This window comes from Brachyistius frenatus, unplaced genomic scaffold, assembly GCF_029030835.1.
Source record: "Brachyistius frenatus isolate BFR_SWC_R1_liver_20210118 unplaced genomic scaffold, ASM2903083v1 Contig_155, whole genome shotgun sequence".
NCBI classification, from domain to species: Eukaryota; Metazoa; Chordata; class Actinopteri; family Embiotocidae; genus Brachyistius; species Brachyistius frenatus.
Window position 1 is genome coordinate 819006 of NW_027210754.1, and position 27303 is coordinate 846308.

General features: G+C 40.0%; 1 protein-coding gene across 6 annotated transcripts in view; it reads right to left on the reverse strand.

The window, feature by feature from the left end:
* The window catches only part of tenm4 (teneurin transmembrane protein 4), a 139166-nt gene that overhangs the window by 43432 nt on the left and 68431 nt on the right, over nucleotides 1-27303 (reverse strand). For 5 of the 6 annotated variants that reach the window (XM_069716342.1, XM_069716340.1, XM_069716339.1 and 2 more), the window contains 10 exons: nucleotides 22119-22283; nucleotides 20027-20241; nucleotides 18601-18811; nucleotides 14451-14552; nucleotides 13559-13753; nucleotides 11871-12071; nucleotides 8000-8185; nucleotides 5588-5614; nucleotides 2830-2976; nucleotides 1059-1275 (listed from right to left, as the gene is read on the reverse strand). In XM_069716342.1, coding sequence (XP_069572443.1) covers nucleotides 1059-1275; nucleotides 2830-2976; nucleotides 5588-5614; nucleotides 8000-8185; nucleotides 11871-12071; nucleotides 13559-13753; nucleotides 14451-14552; nucleotides 18601-18811; nucleotides 20027-20241; nucleotides 22119-22283 — 1666 coding nt within the window. The remainder of the gene's footprint in view (nucleotides 1-1058; nucleotides 1276-2829; nucleotides 2977-5587; nucleotides 5615-7999; nucleotides 8186-11870; nucleotides 12072-13558; nucleotides 13754-14450; nucleotides 14553-18600; nucleotides 18812-20026; nucleotides 20242-22118; nucleotides 22284-27303) is intronic. The other variant, XM_069716343.1, reaches the window with a different exon arrangement.

Sequence of the window (27303 nt, forward strand, 5' to 3'; positions counted from 1 at the left end):
ATGCACCCAATACTGGGATGTCTTGTGTTGCAAAGTCTGCTCAAGAAAATGATCCTGCTCGAGCAGGGACACGTTTGAAATTGATTTTCTCTTCAAGAACAAAGCAGCAGCTCTGCGGCACTAAATATAGTGACGTCTGAAACCACAACCTTTCACTATCCTTTTGAAATAAGTAAGTAAAAAAGCAAAAAACGAATAGCAAAACCCAAATTGACACAATTCTATATATATATAAAAAAAAAAAAAAAAATTCACCAGAATTTTTTTTTTTATATTCTCAAACTTGTCTTATTCTCAGTTAATTTGTTTTGACTGTCGTCTGTTTCTGTCACATGAGTATAATAAGCCATGATGACAGAGATACACACAAGCAAGCGAGATGCAAATAAGTGACACAGCCTCATGAGCGATTAAAGATGAAAAGAGAAGGAGACAAAAGAAAACAGAGACAGGGGAACCTTTTGGGACTTTGACTGCTATTCTGCCTAATATGAAAGGATCTCAGATTCCAGGGCTGGGGTGTCATGAGCTCTGCCTTTGGGAGGGGGCCTCAGATGGATTACAGTAAAAGTAATCACAATACATGAATATGAGATGCCTCTCTTGCTAGGGAAGGCTCCCTGCTTTTAGCCGCATTCTGTTTGTCCATCATCATCTGTCCATCATCCTTCGAGCAGTGCACACCACCACTCTCCGCTCACTTCATTCTGGTTTATAAGAGGCAATGACCATGGCAGTGTAATTTCAACTGACTTACATTCAAATGAAATCAACTCATTGATTTGTGCTCGCACCTTAAATGCCATTACTTAAAAAGAAAAAGAAAAAAAAGTGATGTTCGGTGTAATGCAGTTCATTGAAGATCATTGTCTTGTTGCAGCAATTACAAACTTGACTGACTCAACTAAAGGAGTATAATCTCATGGAAGACAAAGGGTGATGCAGAAAATAGTGATATTGATGTTAAAAATACTTTTGGAGGAGAATAACAGATTCTGTCTGGTTAGAGAAGGTCCCACTGGGTGGTGTCCGGTGGGACTAATGCCTAAGTCACTCACTTGCCATCGAAGGGATTGGCTCCGGGGATGATGTGGGTGCTGTCCCTGCCTACCAGGAAGCGCACCCGGTCATAGAAAATCTGCAGGTTGTTCTGTGAAGAGGACATCTGTGTCTCCTGGATGATGTCCAGGGGATCCGGGGAGCCCACACACAGAGGGGTGGTGTGACAGGTTGCCTGGAGACAGCAGTCTGGATCCATGCAGTCCACCAGGCCATCTGACAAGGTCAAACAAGTCACACACACACACACACACACACACACACACACACACACATTGGCTCATTAAACAACAGCCTGGACACACACCTGGTAAAAAGAAACTAAGCATATACAGTACTGTGCAAAAGTTTCGGTCACGAATGAAAAATGCTGCTAACTGCGAATGCTTTTAAAAACAATACCAGCAGGTCAGGGCGCCTGCTGGTATTTTTCTGCACTTAAGTACTTGTGTCTTTGTACATCGGGGAGTTGCTTTGTTTTCACATCAGAGAGATTACTTTTTGGCTGCAAGTTATGGGCTTGTCAGTAACCTGTAAAGGTTGTAGAACTGCTCTAAAATGTCCTCTGATGACCGCAGGTGGGATGTACCAGAGTCTGACTGTTGTCTGCCAGTTCTGACCTGATGGTACAACTACTCATCTTCAAATTGTGAAGTCAATCTTTTGTTGACTCAGTTTCCTTGGCTCGCTCCTGCCTTTCCAGTCCTTGTCTGTTTCTTTGTGCTTCTGTTTCTTATTTGGAAAGTCTGTTACTTTGTTAATTTCTTTAACATCGTACTTGTATCTCACAGAAATATTTCTCTATTTACAATAGGAATTGTGGAAAATATAAAATATGCAGAAGAGACAATATTTTTGTGACACATCTGAAGTGTGCTGCATATTTGAATCATTAGCAGTATTCTTTTTATATTCTTTTATATTGCATACTATTTCTAAAGGACTTTTTACCTTATTTGATATCAAGAGTGAAGACAGACAGAAAAGCAAGGTGGGGGACAATTGATTCTGACTGATGTTTTACTACCTGATTGGAGCTAATTCTTGTGCATCTGATGCTGTGAAACATTTGGACACCTCCAGCATTGCTCACGGCCGTCTATCAGTAATTCAGATAAAATAACACAAGAAAGAAAGAGGTGCTGTGCAATGCACTTTACTTTGCTGAAGTGGGTCATTGGACTCCCTACCCTTTGCTTTCAGGGGCCTATCTGGCCAGATGGGTGATAAAAATAAACCCTGCTGTCAGGAGTCAGTCAAATCCCCAGCAGCACCCTGCTTTTGCCATTGAGAGCTGTGTGGTTCCTGTACAGTGATGAGACAAACAGCCCTGAATAAATAAGGGATGGTAGCGCATATCTCAAGCTCAGAATGAGGTTTGGAAGAAAGGACGTCACGTCTCTCTCTTGGCTTAAACAGCGCTGCAGCCCCCCGGCTGGCTCTGTGTGTGTGCCCGGCTCTGCTCAGGGCTAGTTAGAGGGCAGAGCAAAGACTTCTCCCTGGGGACAGTGAATGTTTGAGGCCGCGGGCCAGGCACACTGTTTTTTTTTTTTTTAAATAAAAACCTGTTGTCCAGATGACTGGCTAAAAGCCATTACTTCTCCTCACCTATGTAAGAGTACAACTGAAACTGGAAAGCATAAAGCCGGTACATAATATTCTTAAGCACAAAGGTGGCTAACTTTATAGTCAAATCATGTCTGCTTAAGAGGTCCTGTTGAGGCCTGGCGAGGGTCAGAAGGCATTGCTGTGTGTTGTTTGTGATTTTACCTCCATCGTTGTCCTTGACATCACTGCAGGCAGTTTCCATTGAGGTGTCACAGCCAGTGCCCCTCCAGCCCAGCTGGCACACACAGTACCAGCCATTGTTACCCAGAGTGCACCTACCATTTCCATTGCACAAACCAGGGCAGCCCTCTGTGTAACAAAAAAGGACAAAGACAAAGATCGGCACAGAGTAGCAAATAAAGCAGTTTAAAGGGTACCAGATAAACAATGTATATTGTTTGTGAAGAAACACCAACAGTAAAAAACAATGACAAAAATGCAGGCTTGTTGATGACAATGATTTGTTGCTAACATTACTCTGCAGACTAAAGTAATGCTGAGGTTTTAAATGGGTGAGGGTGCCTGCAATGACCCTCAGCTGAAGTTGATTAATTTGATACACCTATTGTGAAGTGTCTAATATCCCTTTGCAGTAAAATCAGATAAGAGGGATCTTCTAAATCAATATTCACTCATTACTACAGTAGATTGGCCTCCTGTATCTATGCTCCTCCAGCTGGATAATGAGAGCGGTGGTGTAAAGAATAAGCTGGTATTTCTGCACATAATTGGATCTGTATTAATGTGATTTGGGATTCTGACCATCATTATCATAACATAACTGCTAAAAATATATAATAGTGAGCTGCATGAGTTATTGAAAAAAAAAAAAAAAAAAAGGTCTATATTACTATTTGATCAATTGCCCAGAGACTCTTCTTATCAATCCATAAGATTATGCCTTCAGGGAAGAGTATGTGCTCTGTCGTTAAGAAAAGCATAAGGCAAAATAAAATAGTATGGTGAAAAAGTGAGCTCAATAGCATCACACAAGGGTGGTCTTTGCTTGCACTAACTGTGTTCCTTGGCATGTGACCTGGCGGGGAGCTGAAAGCAAACGGGAGCAGAACGACAGGTGAAAACATTCCACTGTTTCTCTTTGGATGGGTCTTCACAAGGACAGAGATCAAAGGTTTATCACTTTTTTTCTTCGGCTGTTTGACATTTATCTGGTACCTTATGATTCGCATCCCGTCACCGAGGCAGACGGTAAAATCTCGAAATATCAAATGCTTAAGTCTGCCACTGTTTGTGTTGTTAGCAAGCTGCCTTGATAGAGAGAATACTCAGCTGACCCATTTTATCATCTGAAGAGACTGGGGCAGCTGTCTCTGCTGTTTGCTCTTACATCACACACAGATAGAGCAGGAGTGGGAGACGGAGAGTGCGAGAGAAGAAGAGAGACAGGTGTGGCGAATGGGAGACATATTTAGGGGGAAAAGATCAGCTGATGGGAGAAACAGTGATGAGAGAAAAAGAGATAAGTATTCATGAGGATAAAAGGTAGAAGCAGCACAAAGAATAGATGAATGTTGTAGATCACGTGGTTAGCTGAGTGATTCACAAGTCGAATTTTGGTTGTTGCAATCACTAGCAAGGACGGTATTATGAAATGAGTCAAAGTACAATCACAGTTCACTGAGCAATCCACATTTACTTGTACGCTTGGATATTTAAAACAAAGAAAGGCCAGAAAGTTATTGGAACGAGATAAAATTGCCATCCACAACTTTTTTTCTGGTATGGACTTGGTTTATCACATAGAAGACCAGCATATAAAATGTTATTATATAAAAGTTTAATATTTTATAACATTTAGCCACAGTGGCTGTCAGTTCAAAAAAGGATAATGAAGTAAGGCAAGAGTGAACTACAATTGTTCTTTCTTAATTGTAGCCGTTTCTTTGTACCACAGAGAAGTCCGTGGGTTTTCGTTGAACTGTGAACAGCTCCTTAGAATCTATATAAATAAAGCTGAATAACAAAATGAGCCATTAACAACAATTAAATGATGTTGATGAATTGACAATTGGATTATTTTTCCAATCGACTGTAGGAAAAATAAACGATTCCATCTCCATTTTCCTCTTGTCTGCCTGAAAAAAGTGATTCACTACTGGGGCTAATGCCTTTACAAAGTGTCTAGCCTCTTAGAGACTTTGGGGCATTAGCCGTGCTTTTATCGAGCAAATGGACAAAACAACTCTGGTAAGACCAGTGGAAATAGATGATTAGTAAGCTCTGAATGTTTCTTACAAGGATAAATAAAGATCCACTCCGTGTTGGCACCAGTTCAACTTAATTGGCAGCCCTTTCAGAGGGGGGCCCCTGCAGAGCCCGGCCCAAGCCGTCCTGAAACAGCTCCAAACGTGAGCCTGCAAGTGTACGAAGAACTCCTCTGGCAGCCGCTCTCATGCCAGGTGGTCCATTACCAAGGACACAGTTTGAGTGAGAGAATGTGCTGGAGGCAGAGAAGGCAGGGTTGCAGCAGAGCCTCCACCCCCTGCTTGCCCTGCACCAACCAGACCATGAACTCTTTTAATTAGAGAGGATGCAGCTTCAGCACCTATCAGGCCCCGCTCACAGCTGCACACTCATCCATAATGCATGGCACAGGTTATGGAGCCCCTTTTCCCCCCAACATCCCCCTACTGAGAAAGCAAAGATGTACACAAAGGAGGCAGCACAACTTGACTCACCAGGTGTGAAAGTGCTAAGTGGAGATTACTGTGTGACAATATGGCAAAAAGTTGATGGGAGGGGGGGATCTTTAGAATGAGTTGTTAGGAGCAACAAGAGGTGCATAGTGTTTGCATATGTCAATGTAGGGGAAGAGCATGGTGTGTGTGCATGATTTGTTAATGCTGGCGGGAGTTATAATGGAAGGAGGGCAAAATAGAAGGAAGGAGGAATGCCATACCTTTCACTACCTTATCCAGATAGTGAGCTTGGGAGATAAAAGACAGGACATATAAGGGAGGTTTGAATAGTGCCACTTCCATGACAGGACAGCAAGGCAATGTGTTAGTTTACATTACAAAAGGTAATTAAAAAAACAAAGGAAAAATGCAGTCATGAAGCAGTACAAGCATGCATTACAAGCAACACAACAAATACATTCCAACACAGAGAAGGATGGAGATGGGAAAAAAAAAAAAGACAGGGGAAGTTGTGGAACACAGAAAGAGAATAAGTGAGCGGGATACAGAAGGAGCAAGAGAGAGAATAAAAAAGTGAAACGTTCAGAAAGAACATTTCAATCTGTTTCTATTTATTAACCGTCTGGATCTGCAGAACATCTCAGGGGAGGATTTCAAAAAGCAACATGATTGATGCACACATTATTGCCCTTGTATCTCGTAGGCAATATCATACAGGTCAGGATGTTCAACCAAAAGTGCTTTTAATCTTGAAACACCTCAATATACGATGAGGTCATCAGAGGCTTTGCCAATGGTGGGGGTTAAATCAGACCTCTTGTGCTCCAAAGCATGGGGCACAGGGCCAGTGCAGAGCTCTCAATAATGAAAATTGATTTAAATGGAAATCTTTGGCTTCTTAATGGACGACACTGAGGAATATTCTTGTCGAGTTGGGATCTCAATATGGCACTTATAAAAGTCCCATCAATAATGTAAGGGTAGCACATAAAACATTCACAGACTGAGTTAAGGCTCTGTACTCGGGCAGCTCTGCTTCAAGATGTGCATCAGAATACTGAGGAAATGTGTGTTTATCTATTTGAACATGAAACAAAGCCCTCACCTATAAGCATTTTCAACTTTTGTCCCATCTTCCTTTTGACTCGTATGTGTGAGAGTTGCACATTTCTGTTCACTAAACCTCTGTGGCAGAGGGGGAAAAGATGGTCATTGTGTTTCACATCCTCTGATGTTTGAGTGGGTGTATCACCAGTGGCAGATCTTTTACTTGTATTCTTACACTAGTAAAATAGTATTACCACAATGCTGGTTGATAAGAACATGGCATACTGCCACAACATTCAAATATTTATGTAGTGAACAATTGTTTTCTGAGAAATATTTGAGTATGAAGAAAAAGACAGAAATGAACTGAAAATACTCAATTAAACAATATTGCCGAATCGCAGGTACACTACTTTAATAAATACATTCAACTATTTCCCCCTAGTAAAACAAAGAATTAGAAGAGAAGAGAAGGGAAGAGAATTGTTGCACACAGAGAAACACAAAATACTAAAGTTGCAATCTTGCACAGTAGGCATCACATAGCATGTCCTCTGGATTGTCTCTGATGTTTAGAGGAGGTTTGACAGTGCTGGTATTAAATATCATGGAGGTAATAGCATTAAAACACTTGTCTTAATGAGCTCATGTTGCACTTTAAAAAAGAAACTGTCAAACCTCAGAACATCCACCACCGTGACTGAAAATATCGTCATGCCATCCTTTTGGCAGAACGCATTCCAAACAGAGGAGACAGGCCACAAACAGAGGTCAACTACTGCTTAGTTATGATAACAACTTGGCTGAATTGTAATAGTTACTGGAGTCACCTGCTCCTTATGACAACAACAACAAAAAAAAGCACACAGCGGTAATGCCACCTCTGTAGGAACTCCAAAAAAAGCAAACATACTGGATGTAAATCAAAGATCTAAAAGTGTTGTGTACAGTTTGAAAAGTTCACTCAGTTACTTTTACCAGTTAACTCTTTTTAACAATAATAATCAGAAATAAAATGATGAAGCCATAAACACTGCTGACATACTCAGCTAAAGAATTACAAAAACACAACAAAACAAACAGCACTTTGTGACCTTAGTTTCTGGCAACACAGTGTCAACTCAGTCAAAACCTTTTCTCAGTTTATGTGAGCCGAGGTACTTCAGAAAAACTCTTGACATTCAGTTAAAAGCAACTTCTGAGTGTGTGTTTAGAGAAGAACATTTGTGAGTATAAACATCGAGCTAAAAGCGGTGGTTGACCTGCTCTCAATGACTCACATGTCAGCATTTGAAATTAATAGTAAATGGAAAGGGAGCAAAGAAAGAGATGAGGAAAAGGATGAGGAAAACGAAAGGACACCTTAGCACATTCCCACATTAAAATGCATGAAGGCAAGCCTCAGATCCTTGAGTAAACCTGTTCATGCTTTACCGAGTTGCACAAATTCAATTAAGCATGCTTTTCCCTCTCTTCTCCAACTGGACCCCTCGAACCCCGTGCTTCAGACACACGCAGGCAGAATGTCAGCCTATGCCTTTGTTGGCCTCCCAAACCCCTCCCAAACGGACAGATATATGCACACAGAGTCCCCCCACCCAAACCAAAACCTCTTCCCATCCTACCAATAGTGCAGTGTTCTCCGTTCCAACCCGGACTGCATTCACATTTGCCATCCTTGCAAGTGCCATGTTCGTTGCAGCGTGGGTGACACGCCCTCTGGTCACACCCAGTGCCCATCCAGCCGTCGTCACAGCGGCAGGTGCCCGAAACACAAATGCCATGGCCACCACAGTCCGCTGCACAAATCTCTGTGGGAGACAGGGACATAGAAACAGACAAAAAAAGAGAGTGGGGGAAGACAGACAGAAAGGAAGGAGGGGGGTGGAAGTGGGATGGAAAGGAAAGACGAGGCAGTGATGGGACAAGGCAACAAGGGTGAAAAAAAGACAAATCCAGAAGTTATTGTCAACGAAAGGCGGCCATGCTCCACTACCTTGTCTGATGGCAGCTGAAAAGAAATTCCTGGACCTCATGAGGGGCAATCCTTTTTGACAATACAAATCTAATAAGTCCATTACCAAGAAAAGAGAAGGATTGTGGAGGCCTTAGCAGACTTAGTCTTTTCCTTGGCTCTCCTCCTTTTTCCAAATTCCCCTCTTTGTGCCACAAGGGGGGGGGAAAGGAAGAAAAAAATACTTGGTTGGAACATCTTGTAGAAATGGTAAAAATATCTGTGCTATCATTTTGATTAAACTGTAAATGCTATTTAATTTCTTGTACATGCAGTTTCCAGAGCTTTGTAACGTGCTCTGCTATGAATTACAGGTAGGAGGTTAGGCTCTACAGAATTATTTAATGTATATAATGTTTTTTATTCTCTAAGTGCTGTGTACTAGAAGAAGAAGTACATTCATGGGATGAAGGACACTGAGCCACGGTAAAGCTTGGTTGATGCCATTGTGTGGCAGCTGAAAGACCTCCCTGACTGGACGTGATAGAGCCTGAGACATTACCCCCGTCTCATGAACTCGAGGGAGAGTATGACAAGCAAAAACTCAAAGAAATTAAACACTGACAGATTACTTATGAATCTCATTGAAGGTTTAACCTCTTCATTAACTATTCTGTAATAAAAGGGGCTTAGCAGTATGGGTGATGATGAACAATAGCCATGTATTCTTGGCTTATTATGCAAGCCAATTCAAATATGACCACAGGGGACCAAACTGGAGGTAAAATCTTTTAATAAGTCAATTACTGCCTTTACAGTGCATATTTTGTCATTGTTACAAATTAAATCTGAGTGGTATTTTCAGGCACAACCATAACACGAAATTACCAGCTTAAAAAGCTTTAAAAAAGAATTAAAACAAAATCACTGTCCCCGGCTAATTACAGCTCAGTACAAAGTATGAAAAGGCTAATTGTATACCTAACTTTGAATTTTCAGGTAAAGTATGCTAGCAGCATTTGAATTAGTGCCCCTCATGACTACTTAAACACGCAAACAAACAGAAATCGTCATACATAAAAACAAAATTAAAAAAAAAAAAAATCTAAATTTGGTTATAGGGATCTGCCTCTAAATCATTTCCTGATAACTATTTATAGAACTATGCCTCCTACAACCTATAAAGATAATATTACAGTTAAATAGGAGGTGCTAACAAACATAATGCACATCTTGATTGATCTCATTAGCATATATGTTGGACAGAAAACTCAAAAACAGCCTATATTCTTCTGATTGGTATGACGTAAATTGGACAGGGAAAAGAGGCACAAACTGACCATAAGACAACAGTTGTCTTGGAACAAAGGAGAAACCTTTAACGTGATAAAGATGCAATTACAGCTTGCAGGCAAACCCTCATTATCCGTGGCCAGAGGAGTCCACGGTGAGAAATACCCTCATTCCCATGATGGCCGTTACCATTTGCACTAAAGGGCCGTGTAAACAAACTTTCCTCCAGGTGGGAGAATGGCAAAAAATGACATAGAAACACATGTATTAAAGGACATAAAAACACAGGCATTGCTTTATGGCTGGTATCAGCATTACTACCAACTGTGCACACCTAAGTTGTACTGTTCCAAGGCCACATGAGAAAATGAGTTTGTGACTTAAAAGTACTGCAGAAGGGGGATTAAAGAATCTTGAAAGATATATTGAAAGCTTTCTATCTTTTTCTTCCTGCAGTCTGCAAGGTTATAGGCTGCAAGCTGTACTACCCCACCACCAGGCTTAGTGTTGTATTAGACCACAGAACGCTCTACAATGAACAGGATAAAGGAGGATAAAGAGCCAACTCATCATCATTTACAGAGCTTTTTCTCTGCGAGGCAAACCCAGACTAACTGCCCATTTCCCTCAAAATCCTTGGGATTACCTAATAGGTCATTGTGTCTGCTCGGAATATAAAGGGATTCTTGAATCAGAGTGACTGCTGTACTCAAATTCTTATTTCAGAAATATTTTATGGGAATAAAAATTGTTGTCTGAATGCAAGCAGCTGAAAAGGCTGAAACTGTATCAGCCGCTACATAAACCTGAGCTGATGTACTGATAATCAACACATCAGAGGCCTGTTCGAACTGACGCGTCTCACATGAGCATTTATACTCGTGGATAATTATAAAATTATTCAGCTGGCTTGAGGTGAAAAGGGAACTTTTAGTTTTTTCTTTAGCTGCCACATCTGCCAACACTGAATGTAAAATACCTACATTTGACAGCTCTTTAACAATCTACCAACCATTAAGTTCAGTAAGGATTTATTCAGTATAATACTTGAGTAAAGAGATGAACTTATATTGTACAAGACATGTTTTTGTCCTTCGAGCCTCAGTAAGGTATAGTCTCGCTAGAAAACTGGAGCTTGTGCTCAGCCTACTCCTGACTACCAAGAGAACATTCCCAAGGGACAAAATGAGCACAATGGTGAAAAATCTTTCAGAGCAGAAAAGAACCTATCATCAGCTGTGAACCTCGAACCAAAGTGAAGAAAGCCAGAACTCAACATAGAGTATTAACTCGTATTAGATCACGCCTCTGACAATATCCCTGCTATGTATGTTTCCCTCTTTTCAGCGGATGCCAGCTAAGCATCAGGTAACTGAGAATGAAACCATTCTTAAATGAAATAGATTTAGAGAGAAATCAAATGAATTTGATTGCCAGCTGTGGACCTCCAACTGATTATTGATTAAAATAATGGAGGCTTTTATGTGAGCTATTTTATTTTCGGAAAATCACAAATGTTTTCCTCTGTGAAGAGACGAGCAATATCAAAAGTTGCACTGAATCAATCAGTGAAATAAATTTAGACACATTCGAGGATAGTCCTCCTAATACACAGGAGATGAACTGATAGACACGTCAAGATTATTACATATTGTTAGCGTTTATGGTCAGTCGTGAAGTCTTAAAGCTTATAATATATATATATATATATATATATATATATATATATATATATATATATATATATATATATATTATAGCTTAATATTGCCAGGTTAGAAATTAGACTTGCTACTTTAAAATTATCAGGTGACCATTTGTCAGAAGTTGAGGATAGATAAGTGAGATTACATAGCAGAGATGTTGCAACAAATATATGGTTGACTGATGATTTTATCTTCACAGCTATTATTAAACTTTGAAGCCTTCAATGAAAGTACAACATTATTTGTTATTTCTTTACTGACTAAAACATAAAAATAAATATGTTTTATTTATATAATCCTTCATTTAAAGGCTTAAAATAATTATAATTGCTGTCTCTAGCAACATTCATAAATGCATAAGACAATGGTTTAAATCCTTTTTAAAGCCTACAGTTATATACAATTCTTGGCTAATATATTTTAAGGCAACAGTTACTGTGAATGCACATTGCTTTTTTCTACTTGGTAATCAGAGCTAAATCAGCAGTGGCCTGTGAAAAGGAGCCCTGCCAATGTTTACTCTTATCTGAGGGAAGAACTCACCTGTTGAGCAGTCATGGCCCGTCCAGTTGGGATCACAGCTGCAGGTTCCGGTGTCTGCCAGGAAAGCTCCGTGTCCAGAGCACTGGTCCATGCAGGAGGCCCTGGGGCTCTCACATCCTGGCCCGCCCCATCCCACAAAGCAGTGGCACTCCCCCTGGACACAAACCCCTCGGCCTGCGCATGTCGGATCCAGGCAGTCCACTAAAAGGGTTCAAAGGGGAGAGTGTCAGATACACCAGTCACCTGCTGTTTCCTCTTGCAGAGACAACCTGGCATCTCTATTTGAGCTTGAGAAGAATGACAACTGCAGTGGTTTGCAGCTCAGCTGCAGATGCCACCAGCTTAGCATTATGTACAATGAAGGTACAGAGGGAACACATAGAAAAAGATGCAAGGAGGCCCACTTTTTCTAAAAGCAAATTAAAATGGCTGTTTTCACAGTGGGTCGGTCTTATGGCACAAACCTACAGGTGCTGCCCACGCATCTGTTGGCACACTCCCATCATCTCACAGACAAAATTCCTCATTTAGAAAGGAAGGCCCATAATAGGAGCCTGTTTCTCTGAAGTGAAAGCCTCAATGATGCATAGTTCATAGCTGGAGAAACAAAAACCCACATTAACAGAATGTAATGCTTGACTATAAACAGTTTGAACATCAGCGTGTGTAAGAAAGCCTTTCACTGGCTTTCCTTCGTTGCATCTGTTTTGTACATTGTATCAGTATAAACTGTATCAGTTCAATTATTGTACAAATATCAAATTGATGAGGGTTTCTATAGCATCTCTTTCCTTGATTTGTTGTAAAATGAGTGCTTACTTTGTAAAACGTTGTGGGAGCATATGATCACTATATCCGCATTCTTCCTACCAGACAATATCTTTGTAGTACAAACAGATGGCAAATGGGTGCGACGCAGGAGCAATGTCTAGCCACTGAGAGCAGCAGGCCGCGCCATGGCAGCTCCCCTTTACCGCGACATAAATGGGTATAAAGGCCGTTATAGTAAGACAAACAGGATCCCTTGCCTCTTAGCAGATGGTTTGGGCACAAGGCACAAAGATCAGAGGCTAACTGACAAGAAACTCTCTCCTGGCAATTAATCATTGTGGCTGAAGGTCACATGGAAGAAAGGTAAAATGTTAAAGGGCTCTCATCCACATTCCCCTCCACTCCTTATGGCTAACACTCCACCTAAAATAGAAAAGGGGCCTATGGATGTCAGAAACCCCCATTTATCAAACTCCCAGGGTCCATTTTTCATCTTGAAATGAGAGCCTTCAAGAGCTGACAAACACAATGGCTCCTTCAATCTGATCTGGTCAAGCCTTATCCAGCAACGACTGAATGTGGAGTTCCTAATAGATTAACATCAGAATTTGTGTCTGAATGTCTGACAATAAATGGACTGTTTCCATTAACGTAATGCCCGATATTCGTGATTTATACAGGAAATGTCACCTAGGATGCATATTATGAAGTGTTATAGCTGTAACGCTCTTCATAGAGGATGTCCTGTCTTTACTTCTTGACAGACTTTAAGTCATACCAATTTCATAGCCACTCCCATTATGAGTATACTTTTAAAATGTCAAGCACTAACAAGCTAAGATGGTGGTTACAGCAGCCATAGTATATCGATTTTTAGTAGTTTAGGATACATTACAATGACTTATTAAAACAATTACCTTCTTCACAGTTTTCCCCTTTGTAGCCAGGGTTGCAGATACAGGTTCCCACGATACACGTCCCATGGCCGCTGCATGTGATGTCAATGCACTGGTTGGTGGGAACGTCACACTCGGAGCCCTTCCAGCCGCTGTGACACATGCAGCGACCTTTAAGGTATTGACCATTCCCACTGCATAGCACTGGACAGGCAGCTTTGAAAAGAGCAGACAGCATACAACCACTTGAATGGACCTCTCCAACCACAGCTTCAAAGAATAGTGAGCGTGTGCTCGCAATCTGACACTGAGCTTCTGACCATAATGTTAAAAGGTTTACCTTGCAGTGAATAATATCTCCCACAATTTACTGTGCTTTAGCATCCAGGGCAGATGTGACCTAAGATTTAACAAAACCTAACAACAAATATCTAAAATCTTAACAGTGACCCTTGAAAATAAATACAAATATTTAAATAAAAGTGTCAACTGTTGTGGCAATCAGCGCATGGATGTCAGAGGGCAGTGCATTATGTGTAAGTATTTGACAACAACAACAAAAAAATGACTATAATTCTAACAAACTGCCTAAACTTGTTTTTAGAATTTTAATAGGGTGAAAAATGTATTTAGTCTTGTTTAAATTTAAAAATGTAAATTTTTAATTAATTGAAAGAATGAATCAGTTCTTTTACATGCAACACAATACTCGACTGGTAGAGGTATAAAATGAGCCATCTAGAGTAGTACTGCCTAATCTAATAAAAAAAATAGATGTGAAGTACAATTAAATTAAGATTATAATTGGTTTGTTCTGGCCACACAGTCAGTATAATTTGGTCAACCCTCAAAAACGTTATGTGTCTGAATGATGGAGATTAATAAAGGCATTATGAGTGAGTGATTGACTTACCTCGCCCACAGTCAGGTCCTTTAAATCCTAAAAAGCAATGGCATGTTCCAGCAACACAGTCACCGTTCCCAAAGCAGTTACTGGGGCAGTCATCAATTGAATCTGCAAAAGAGCAATCAGGAGAATTTCTGAGTCATTGGGTTTGAAAAAAACAATTTTACTCCCACTCATTTACTTTGGGTTGATTATTAATCTCTGTGCTAATGACAGTAATGAGTAGAGGCTCCAATCCTTTCAACATTCACAGCAAAACATTTTGGAGTGTTACTCGTGTTTTAACCAAAAAAGAGTAAACACGTTTTGAATATCTGGACTTAAAGAAAAACTCACAAAGCAATTGAATTCTCGTGCGTTTCAAATGCACTGGATTTTGGACAGAAAGTAGCACACATACATCATTTAATAAACCTAATACTGCTCTTTTTTTGGCACAACACAAACAAACAAAGTGTCCGCAACACTGGGACCTGCATTTCCCACAGCCATGGGTGATGCTACTGCATCATATTTTCCTTTATGGTCTTATTTTCAGTCTTCTTTATGTATTTGCAGAAACAATGAGTAAGCCAGGCGCACTGCTTTGTGTTCCTGTTTTGTCCATTAATCAGTGCTATTGGCTGGGTTACTTGCAATCTATTACAATGTCTTCTTTTATTATTTCAATTGGGTCTTTGAAAACAACACATACACATGTTCTGTATATAAATGAAATGCCCTAAATAAAGAAATAAACATTGCACTGAGACACAAACAGTACTCTGGCACCTTGTGTATGTGATTTAGATGCAGGCCCACAGTAATTCATGCTAATCCAAAGAGCCTTTTCTACACAGGCACGGGTGTTTAGACGCTTCACAATGTGCACAGAACATGCAATATGAACAAGTGTAACACACAATGGTGTGTAGGCTTTTAGCATGTCATTGAACACAAAGTAGCTTGTGCAACTGTTCAGTCAGTGCTTGCAAAAAAACCTCGATGGTGTTCTGTGTACCTGTAAAATACGTTTTTTTTATACTTTAACTTTGCCTCCAATCTTTACTTTTTAAGTTCCAAGAACAGCATGTGCTAATAGGCTTTTTTTTTTTTTTTTTAAATGTCTTGCAACAAGCCTCGCCATTTTTTCTCAGCAAAACTACATAGAAATACACACCGAGAAAACCAATACATATTCAATAAAAGTCATATTGAATTCAGCATTATGGTGGTTACATATTGCATGCACCAAATTAGTGGTGATTGGAAATACATTGCCTTGTCAAATGATTGTGTGGTTTAATTACTCTATCTTCGCGTCCCAACAGACTGAGGGCATTTTTTTGCAAACAATCAGCAGAGCATGAACAACATCCGCCATCATTCCCTCTATCGATCACTCTGACTATATCCCAAAATTTGGCAAAATAATTATTTCTACCTCTGAACCGTGTTCTTTACACTTGCTTTTATTCAAAGTAAGACTGACCACTGAACTCTGAAGATGATAGTGGAACTCTGAAATGTGATGCTCAATGAATTTTGCCTGAAATGGTGCTGAAAATCATTTTGTCTTGTCCATTGCCTTCAGGCTGCAGAAACTCTGGGGCAAAACTTACTGAACAAAGAATCTCTTGTGATCGACAAAGGGTTAGAAATGTGAGCCATGGATTCAGCTTTCCTTTACTCTGGAGAGTCAATCATCAGTGAGGATGCAATCCAAGACAGAGAAAAAAAGAAAGAGAGAGCGGGAGGGAGGGAGGGAGAGAGAAAGAGATACAGGCAGACCAAAGATATAGTGAGAAGAAAGAGGGGTGGGCAGTGAGAAATGCTACTGATGTTTTCTGGGCTGCGGGCTTGCCTTTGCCATGTTGGGTTAGTGAAGGGGTGCAGGTGAGACTATCCTCTGGCATTGTGAAGGCAATCTGGACTTCGGTGAGATTATGATGGCTTCCAACAAGAACATCTAACGATAGAAGGAGACTTGGGCCTCTTTTTTGTTTTTGTTTTTTGCTGAGAGCTGGGTAGACCAGCAGTGTGTGTGGGGCGGTGGGTGACGGATAGCAAAATGACATACAGTTTACGTCCGTCTTTATTGTCCACCAAGACTCTAAAAGATCCAACAGCAATCCAGAGATGTACTGAACTGGCAGGAGTTTTACACGAATGTGCCTCTGATTAAGCTTATGTTTATCTGTGATGGATATTTCCTTGGTGAAGAACCCACCATCAAACATGTTTAATTGAGTAATCATGAACTAGACTGCTTCCATTCTAAATCCTGACGCAGGTTAGTAAGACTGCACACTGCTCTTGTCTATTGGCTGCGACTCCTCTGAGAGCAGGGAAGGGAGGCCATGAATATCTGTTAGCCACACACTCAACATAGGCCAACGCATAAATCATGGATTCAAGCAGAGCTTCATTGAAATTCACTACCCTTCATATCAGGGGAGTTAACGATTGTGTGAGTCTCTCCAGTCGGTGAGGACAAAGTAGCGTGCAGTAGGCAGGTTTAATCAGCGACTTGCCAGAGGATGCTCAACACCTTTGAATGATGGGTGGATGTGTACAGAGAGAACCTCTGTTACGGAGCGACATAGGTTATAGAGTAAGACGCTGGTGTTGGGTCTTTCCTTCCTTTTGCTTTGCTCCCCTGTATAGGAAGCCTTGTCTCGGCTGAGGCATGTCTGGCACCAGGCAGCAGGGACAAATGGCTTCATGCTCCAGAGGGTTGTTATACAAAACATTCAGTAGGACACATTTCACATTGCCATGGAGCCACAGCCAAGTAATGAGGAGCAACCCAGATTAAAGACAGGGACACTCTATCCCTCCAGATATATTATAGCACGGCTATGTGCACCAAGAAAACCTTTCATTTAATACTTGTGAAAAGAAAAAGGTACCTCAGTGACAGTAAAATAAGTCATTTGTCTTCCGACCACTGTCAGACATACTAAAATAATTGTACTGTTTGTGTCTTTTAAACAATGCTGCTTGTATTTCTCGGTACGTCTGTTCTGGATATTGCTCACATATATTTCTATACCTGAGCCGCTCTATTTGAAGGTCAACTCCATCCCTCCACGGCTCAATACAATTCAGGCAGTTGGTGAGATTCAATTTCTGCTGGAGGGCACTTAACTGGTGACCCATTTTAGAAAGAACCCCTCTGCCTCCCTCTGAGCTCTTGTGAGCAGATCAGCTCCGATACAAATGAACAGAGGCAGAATTATTGCTCTAACTCTGCCCCACCCCATCCGCTGGACAGAATACCTTATCTGGTTATGTTTGGTGCAAACCACAGGGGGTGGGGGCTTCATGCAAACCCAGTCAAGAAGAAATAAGTCAAAGTAAACATGCTGCCCGGACTCCCCCTTCTTGTGTCAGATCATATATTAAGTATTGAATTACAGCTGTTTTGGCACAGCAGGGGGCATAGTGCATCTTCAAGCCTGTCTCCACTTGGTGTTACATTGGTGTTGAGGACAGCTTCTCATCGATCTGCTGCCTGGCACAGCCCCTGTCACAGATGGACTCTGGCCCAGGAGCTTTTAATTAAAGAGCATGTGAGAACAGCTCCCAGCTGCCATCCCTGTGAAAGTCGACACCTCGGGCCCTCTCGCACCTTGCATGATACAGCAGTGCTAATCAAAGGCGTTTTAGGGAGAACAAAGTGGAGCGTGCAAAACGAAGTCACCTCCACAAAGACGGACGTATGTTTGAAACACGGCGTGTGCCACGCACAGTTAGAGTCAGAGGAGAAAAATATCTTTCCTGCTTTGATATATGGAAAGTAGATGGAAATTGGAGCAAATCGTGATCAAAAATGGCACTAGCAGGAGGGTACAATCATACTTTGAATTGTATGCAAATGGTTCCCAGAAGCTGGACCCCTGATTCGCTTGGAAGACACTCAGGCTAATGAGGATATTATGATCTCTCAATACCCTACTCAGGGGCATGGCAGGGTATCACTGATGTCCTGATTTTTGTAATATTCAGCTTCACCTTGATTAACCTGCACTTTCCTTAGCTATTGAAATCTACCAGTGTCTGACTCATGCCCCCACATCTGAGCTGTTTGCTGTGGATTGCTGCTGGTTGGTATTATAGGGATTATGGATTGCTATTACAAGTTTCAGCACCAGGTCATGCCCAGGGCACTCACCTATGGCAGTGGTGAGGAAGGAGACCGTTTCAGTTTCTTTTCCATCGTTGTAGATGGCCAAGTGCCAGATGCCCGAGTCCATGTACTGGATAAAGCCAGTGTCGTGTGTGGTGATGGGTATGAGGCTCCGTTGCATAGCCGCAGGACCCTCCAGACCATGGATGTCTTGGGCAAGGAGCCGCCGCCCATCCAAAAGCTCCACAAAGTCAAACTACAGACAGACACACAGAAAGTGAGAAAGACTGATGGATGGACCGCAGACACGCCATTAGAGTGACACATGAGACCTGAGTGCTTTCAGCCCTCTTTATAGCAGAGCATCATTTGGTCTGCATGAATAACTCATCATTCAAGAGGAGCTTGAGTAAAGTCTTGGCACATCGTGGTTGGATGGGCTGTGATAATTTCCTAGATCACACATCTTATATAAAAGCCTTGTTTAAAACTATTAAAAGGAGAAAAGGGAAGCCGGGGATATAAATGTAAAGTTAGTGTTTACCAAATAACATCTGCACCGCTTTGCTTCATATGAGTAGTGAGTCAATGAATACCAATGAGACAGCTTTTCATTTTCATCTACATCGGGGAAGGACTCTTGACTCGTCTGCCAATCTGTGTGTAATCAGTCACAGCACGGAAACACCACTTCAGATTATTTTCTTTGAAGTAAAACTAGAGGAACGAGGCAAATCTAATCTTTTGACTGAAAAATAAATCACACCGGACATTAGTGCAAACAAAAATCATGCTAAGATCTAGAGCTGCATTTACAGCAGAAATCTTAAGTCTGGGAAGCAAGCAGTCAGACATGATTAATACCATGATATATCTCCTTCTGTGCTACACATAGATGGGAAATAAGTGTAAAGAAAAATCTCTCTTTCTTGGCCCTTGAGCCCCATATCTTTGTGTGATTCACTGATGGTATTGAACCTGAAAGAAATTTGCCATAAATCCTTTCTGCAACAAAGAAAGTGATTCATAATGCAATAGAGAAATTTATGAATTGGTTTGTATTCATAACATGTTCCCAAATGGTATATATATATATATATATATATATATATATATATATATATATATATATATATATGTTTTAAACAATAGCCCAATTTATATTCTGTAGCAGAGGAAGAATAGAAAACAAAGCTGAATCTCTGTATTATGCAGGCATCATTGTAAATTATTTTATTCAGTATCATGTTTGCAATTTGCCAGTGTTTTTCAAACAAAACATAACATTCGGTAACATAATTTGTCACTGTAAACACTTAAATATGCCAATCCAAAGCACCCAGAACATTTAGATCAAATTCCTTCCATACAACTAATAAGCACAACAGACCGCAATAATATAATAATACATCTACTGTAGTAGTAGTGTCAGTAAAGTCAAGTAAATCGGAGACATTCAAATATTTCTCACCTGTGTGTGTGATGGAGGAAGACCTCTCCTTCCATAGATTCCCACTAAGGCATCTTTGCTGAGGGACACATTAAACTTCAGGTACATGGGATGATCAATGAAGACCTGGGATCTCCAGAAGATACCAGGGGGAATCTGCTGCGCGACCTTGCGCCCCACGTCAATCTCTCCCATATCTATATAGCTGTCATCTGGGAACAAGCTGTCCAATTTGCCTGCATCGCACACAAAGTAAATCGGTCAAAAAGATCACGCCATTAATCCAGCATGCGGAGTGCAGAAGGAGTCAGTCTGCTGAAGCATGATAGTCTGACCATATCACAGATATTAAATCACATTGCTGACAGCCACTAAAAAAAAATATAATGAATGATCCATCTGACCACTGCCAGTAAATTCAGTCCTAATTCCACTCGAAGACACAGTACAAAAGTAAGAAATGGCTGATTGAACATCATCCTGGCTCTCACACAAAATGCTAGTTCATTCTTTAATTATTTTGAACTGATTGTTCTGAAATGGAAAATAAAAAGATATCCTGTTGAAAAGGAAATTATATGATGAAAATATGTTTTAATAACAGGTAGCATTGATCATTTCAATCATGCAAACAGTGCTTCTAAAAATATGATTTAAAAGACTGAACATATGGTGTGGACATGGCATTGAAAAGACTGGAGAAAATACAACTGTTTCGGTACAAGAGGTAAAAGTAATAAAGTGAAAATTGTCTAATGCTGCTACCCGCTCCAGTATTAGCACATCTACTGGCAAAAATTGTCCATATGCTCCATAATGCAACTTATATTGGACTCCGCGGAAATAGCAACATCTGTTTGCCCATGTAGATGAGCTCATTTCAGCAGCAATGTCTACTAAAGCAGACATCCATACAAACTACCCCTAGGACTTGGTAGCAGACACCACTTTAGGTTACACGTGGCACACCAGATGGAAGTCTTCTCAAAAGTCCATCAGTGGCAATTGGTTTTATCAGAGTAGACAGGACACACTCCCAGTCTCCCAGATCTGGCCTTTACATAATGCTACGACACAGAGGCTCATTTTGCACATGTTGGGGTGTGTGTGTATTTATGCAGCACATTAACGGTGTACTCGTCAGGCTGTTTAAATAAATCATAAGCCGAGACAATTGATAATGGGCCACATGGTTGAATAACAGTTTTTTGTTTTGCAGTCTAAACTACAACATAATGCTCTGATGGAAAGAATAGACGGAGAAAAAGAGAACCACATTGAATTTCAACACGGCACACATTTGCATCACCTTGAGAAAACATTAGAGAGTCCTGCAATATTTCTGGTGACAGCGCTGCAAAATGAAACGTATTTAGAAAACTATGGCTATTGATTTCCTTTCAGCAACCGCTGCTGCGCAGGGTCTAAGCTCTGCTATGGTTATGCTTGCTGTTAGCTAAACACACTTTCTGCTGTCTGGTAAATGAAAAAGACAACTCCTGGATTCATCTATATGGTAATAACCCTCTCCATGACCTATTGTAGTCTGCTAGTGGCAAATCACATGGTTAAATCTGGGCCCATTTGTTCGAGAATGGAACAGAGCAAACTTTCCTTGAGTTGAGCATTTGGTACTGTGGGTGAGCACATGCTCTCTTTGGCTGCCAGGAAAGGCAGCCCAAGCTAGAAGATGAAAGGATCACATCCGTTCTGAAGGGGACAGAGTGGCTAATCCCCCTGCAGCCCCTGGATACTCAGTCCCTTAAGCTGTCCCATTTTCTCCCTCCAGGAACAAATAACACTTTCCTACTTACAACAACTTTCATAGGATTACAATGCAGATCTCTTTGCATTCCATGGAGAAAAGCGAACACAATGTGAAAACCGGAAGACAAAATTATAACAAAACTTGCATGAGCTTCGAAATGTCATCTATAAACTTTAAGATTTGACAAACTTTATTCCCTGTTCTTTTCTGATGTGGCATGTGGTAACAGGGAGTGACGCAAATCATCCAGAAAAAAGGCAGCTGCATTTAGAAGTTTAATATAGAAGAATAGAATGAAAAAATATGTTCGCTTAATAAAATTATCCTCATAAAAATTGCACTTACTGTCATCTTTTCCCTTGCGGCTAGGTACTTCCAAGCCTGTGTTGCCTAGTGGTGGCAAGCTCGGGTCTGTAGGAAAAGGTAGGCCACTTGTATTGTCCTCTGTAAGCTGGTACATCTGTCTTTGCATGGGTTGCAGGTGCCAGTTTAATCCAAAAAGGTGCATGGCTGAAATATCAAACATAAAACAATAATTTAAATGCAAATTATCTGGACAGAAAATTATAATCTATAAATTAAAACCAAATTAATGGCCAGTGATCAACTAATACATTGTTGTTGGTGGTGATAATTATGCAAAGGTGGCAGCTGTGAGATGGAGGAACAGTAAGCAGAATAAAGAACAATACACGGTTTAATGGTTAATGGCGTTTTCTCAAAAGTGCTGAGCAGTCAGATTACAAGATGAATGACCCCATGGGACAACATCTGTTTCATCACACCAACATCAGCATGGACCATCCTCAGTGCCTTGTCATCTTCCCAAACCTATTACCTTTACATTCCCCTGCAAAATTAGGGGACAAAGGAACAAAAAAAAAAAAAAACATCAGCGGAGAGACACCAGGGGTGTTCAATGAGAACACAGCGGATGGAGCCCGCGGATATTTTACAAGGTCGACAAAAGAAATGTCCTTTGGAACAATGGCAGCACAGTGCAGGACAGAGGAGGAGGGGCTGACCATGACAGATCACCAATAAGTGAATGGACAAGACGAGCTTAGCCAGGCAAAAGCCAACTTGGAAGTCAAGAGTCAGCAGAAAAGGCCTAGAAATTCAATATAGCTATTTTATTGTTTTGTTGGTTCTCTTAAACTCCTCAAGCAAATAACCAAGCAATTCAATTATAAAGTGAAATTATCTGGCAGTGTTAGACTAAAGCTCAGAGTACGACCTCTACAGTACCATTTTGTGTTGTGTTTTTTTTTTTTCCTTTATAAGATCATAAACTAGTTAGATTAGATTAGATACATTTTGACTTGATTAATCCCACAGTGGGGAAATTTGGTCGTCACAGCAGCAAAGAAAACCAAAAAGTGCACACAATATGAAATAAGATATAAGAAATAAGATAGATAAAAAATATATATATATATAATTTTAGAATAAATACACACACAGACTATATACAAAAAAAAAAAAAAAAAATACAGTTTGGGATAAATGGAAAAAAGTGTCCGGTGCTATGAAATTAAATGAGATGAACAGTGCAACAATATTATAGGGTGGTATTGAAAAGTATGTAATACATACTGAATACTGAATACATTAAAACAAAAAAAGTAAAAAAATAGGTTTATACATAAATTCAGGGTTTAATCAGTTTATTTTCATTGGTTCAGTGGTATTAATGTTGTTTATTTGTATTTGATTAATTTAGGTAAACGGTCAATTTATGAGTGAACAAAAAAATAACAGTCAAGTAGACTTATATAATGTCTTTGTTGGGCAGGATTTTGTTAGTCGTACCACCAACATAGAGAAGAAAGTAAGAACACAATGACCATCGATTTCAAATATAGTTGGGCCTTGAAGAACACACACAAACACTTGATAGCAGATCAGAAAACACCAGCATGGCACTCTGGGAAAGATCTTCTATGGACTTCAAAGTTTAAATAAAACAACTTTGATAAGTATGATGGTAATATAAATATTGTTCGTACTACTGGCATTTGCTATTTACAGCAATGCAACACGTTAATCATGGAATGTATCGTAAAGGGTTTTCTAAGCATCCTTCATAAATACGCAGCCTTAAGCAGCAGCTTTTTTGAACAAGGACAGCAAACTATGGTATGGTATTGTATATCATAAATTGGGTCATTCCCGTGGCAAACTTATAAAACACCACTAGTGCTCTGAGTAGTTGGCCAAAGAAAAATTGTCTTTTCTTTTTTTTAATCCAAGTCCATAATATGTACATAGAGTATTTACTATTTCAATAATGCACACTAGAGTACCAACTATTGACAGAAATATCTAGATATATTTGTGATAAAACATATGAACCAACCCTATGATTATCAGGGAAAACACCACAAACGTTCCCCAACATGACGAATGGTCAACTGCAATACCAGCATGTGTTCTGTACCTGCCCAGTGCTTGTGGAAGTGACTGTGTCAGTGGAAGGCAACCAAAGAAGAGACAGATGGCTTTGTTTGTCATTTTGTAAGCTCTAGAAAGACATTCCTTTTGATTTGTAGCACTACATTGACAGGCAAAATGGAAAAAGAGTCTGTGCATGTTGCTGACAGATCGCAAAGTCACCAGGCGGGGGGGTCGGTCCAAGTGTCCTAGTAATCACGTCTTTGTGAGCCCCGTTCTTCATCCCATCCGTCCCTGAGGCCTCTAATGGAAAATGGTTGAAGAGCCTCCGACTCTCATCCTTAAAGATTTACTTCGGCGCCTTCGTGGTATCTATGATATGCAGAGCATGGGAGCTGAGCCAGAGAAGAGCCTCCTAATTTAGTTTTGCTTGCTTTTTGAAACTTTGCAAACACTGCAATGACACTAAGATGGCTGCTGCAATTGGCTGCAAAATGAAATCAGGTTGGAGGAATAACAAGGTACTTCTAATGAGATGGCCACTGGCAGTTAAAGCTGAGTCTGTGTTCCAGTGATGCCACGGACCTGTCAAGAGTACAGGACTTTATAGCATTGCCCATTCTGTCCTCAGCACATGTTGTGCCCTCCTTTCACTTATCTCTTGGCAGGAAGTTGGGTCACTCCATGCGGCAATTAGGGTACAGAGGTACTGCAGTAGAAGTCTTCTTAGCCAAACGGAGGAAGTCAGCGCTTATTGCTGTGGCAGATGACCCACAGCAATAAGCGCTTCTGTCCTCTTATCATAGCACTTCTCCACCTAGTGCACAGTTCAGGGGAACCTATGATGAGAAGAACCCAATTTCTCATCTGACTGGTCACAATTATAACATACTACAAGCACCTAATAAACTATTTTGAGGAATTTCCCCCAAAAAAGACATCATATAATACAGTCTGATCTAATCCTTTGACTGAATTTTTTTTTTTTTTTTAATTTAGCATTTGGCCAATCAATCTCTCTATATATGGCTTAAAATCAATTGGTGTTAAAGAAGTTTAAGTTTATTTATAGTAGGGACCATGTACAAAATACATTCATCTCAGTGAGAGAGGAAATGCTCTGCACCACATTTAGCTACTAGCTCATTTCCATCTGCAGTCCCTGGTAAGGTGAGATAAATGACTGGATTTACACCTTACTATGGTCTATGTGTTTTGCAATGCCATGTTGGGATTAGGGATCATTTTAATTACAAACAATTTACAATTTTTAGTTTGATGAAGCAAATAAGCGTGACAATCAGATTTCTTTTTAGCACCACATCATTTAGTCACTAACAGTATTTCTTCAAAACAAAATAATAATAATAATAATAATAATAACCTCACACAAAGTGACTGGCACAACCAAGGCCAAGTATAAAATAAATTTAAAAAAATGACTGTATCACCATAATCTGGGTTGATGCATTTCCTAATTGGACCATTAAAAGACTTCTATAAATTAAATTGTTGAAGACATCACCCCTTCCATGCTGCATCTCTGTAAAAACAAAGCACTAAAACAGAAATAATAAAGCATGTAAAACTGCATTAAGTTTGTACTCAATATGCATATGTTGTATAATGTATGTTTGTGTATATATATGTTGTGTATAATATCATACATTATGATAGCAATAAATATATGCAAACATAAAATTAAAAAGTATCGTACTGATGCTATATGAAAATATATAAGCAGTGTTATCATAGAGAACGTTTTTCTGGCGCCCAACCTCATTGTCCTTGGCCAGATACCCAGGGTGAGTGAAAGTGAACACAGGAGGATACCGATGACCTTAATATGAGGACCATATAATAAATGTGCTAATGAGAGAGAGAGGCGACAAAGAAAACAGCACCATTTTGAACTCCCAACCTTTTTGCACTTCAAATTGTCCCAATTTACACAACTGTGAAAAGTAAAACTGTGCTGCAAGTCAAAACATCTGTCATGAGTCATAATTGGGTTCATTAGACATCTCACCCACAGTTCCCAATTACAAGCCTCAATAATTAATTGCACTTGAAATTAAATGTATTTTCTCATCAGCTTTTAATTAAATATGGCCCTCGTTCTTGATTGGAAATTCCGATCTTAGGTTGAGGTTTGGTCTCCAACATGTTTACTTGTGGTGCATCGGGAGCAGGTCTGCGTTTTCAGGGTGTAATTACACAGTCTAATTAAGCACTATCAAGCTGATGGGGGTCTTTGGCTTTTGGCCAGGTCACAAGCACACGACACATACTGTATCTCTACTACAGCCAAACAACACTGCTGATTCCAAGAACAAGCCAAACCAATACTTGGTAACATCCACTGTCACTAATTTTAAAATGGTTGGATATGTAGATAATCACTATGAGCAGCAACTAGTTGATTCTTTCATTTCTTTTAACCAGTACTGTACTGAATTACCAAATTAAACTATTCAAATGGCTCTTGTGAGGAAGAAAAAAAAAATCACTGGTTGGTTTGGCCTCAAGCAGAAGCAGAAGCAATATCTTCTTCAATTGTTACAGCCTAATGCATATCTATAACAAATGTCCCCAATGAAGAATTAATTTATCTCCCTGATGAAGGCCATGCAGAAGGATCTGGATTTTCTTTCATTGACTTCATGCAAATGAACAACAATTTTCTTCTCACTATCCCTCTATTTTATTTTATTTTTTCTTTCTGAGTGAACGAATTCAGCAGTGTAACCATTCATATGTTAAGCAGGTATTCACTGTCAATCAGCTGTATATTATATATATATATATATATATATGAAAGTAAAATATATTAGATAGAAGCATGAATCAACTCCTTTCTTGAATTTGTAACAAAGGTCCAGAAAGAGATTCCATTACTTCATGAGAAATGTGCTGTAAGCTTCTCATGTACATCTCCAAATCCTTGAAAATCAAGGCAACAAAGATATTTAACAATATTTAAATCTCAAACACAGCTGTTTGACATTACACTTTGAACATCTTTATGTCCTCTCTCCCCTCATTGAACAGGAACAGGTTCTGAAACACGGTTACTCAGTTCTTTCAAATATTTACTGTGCTATCCTCAACATCAAGCTTAGCCAAGTTGATCAGT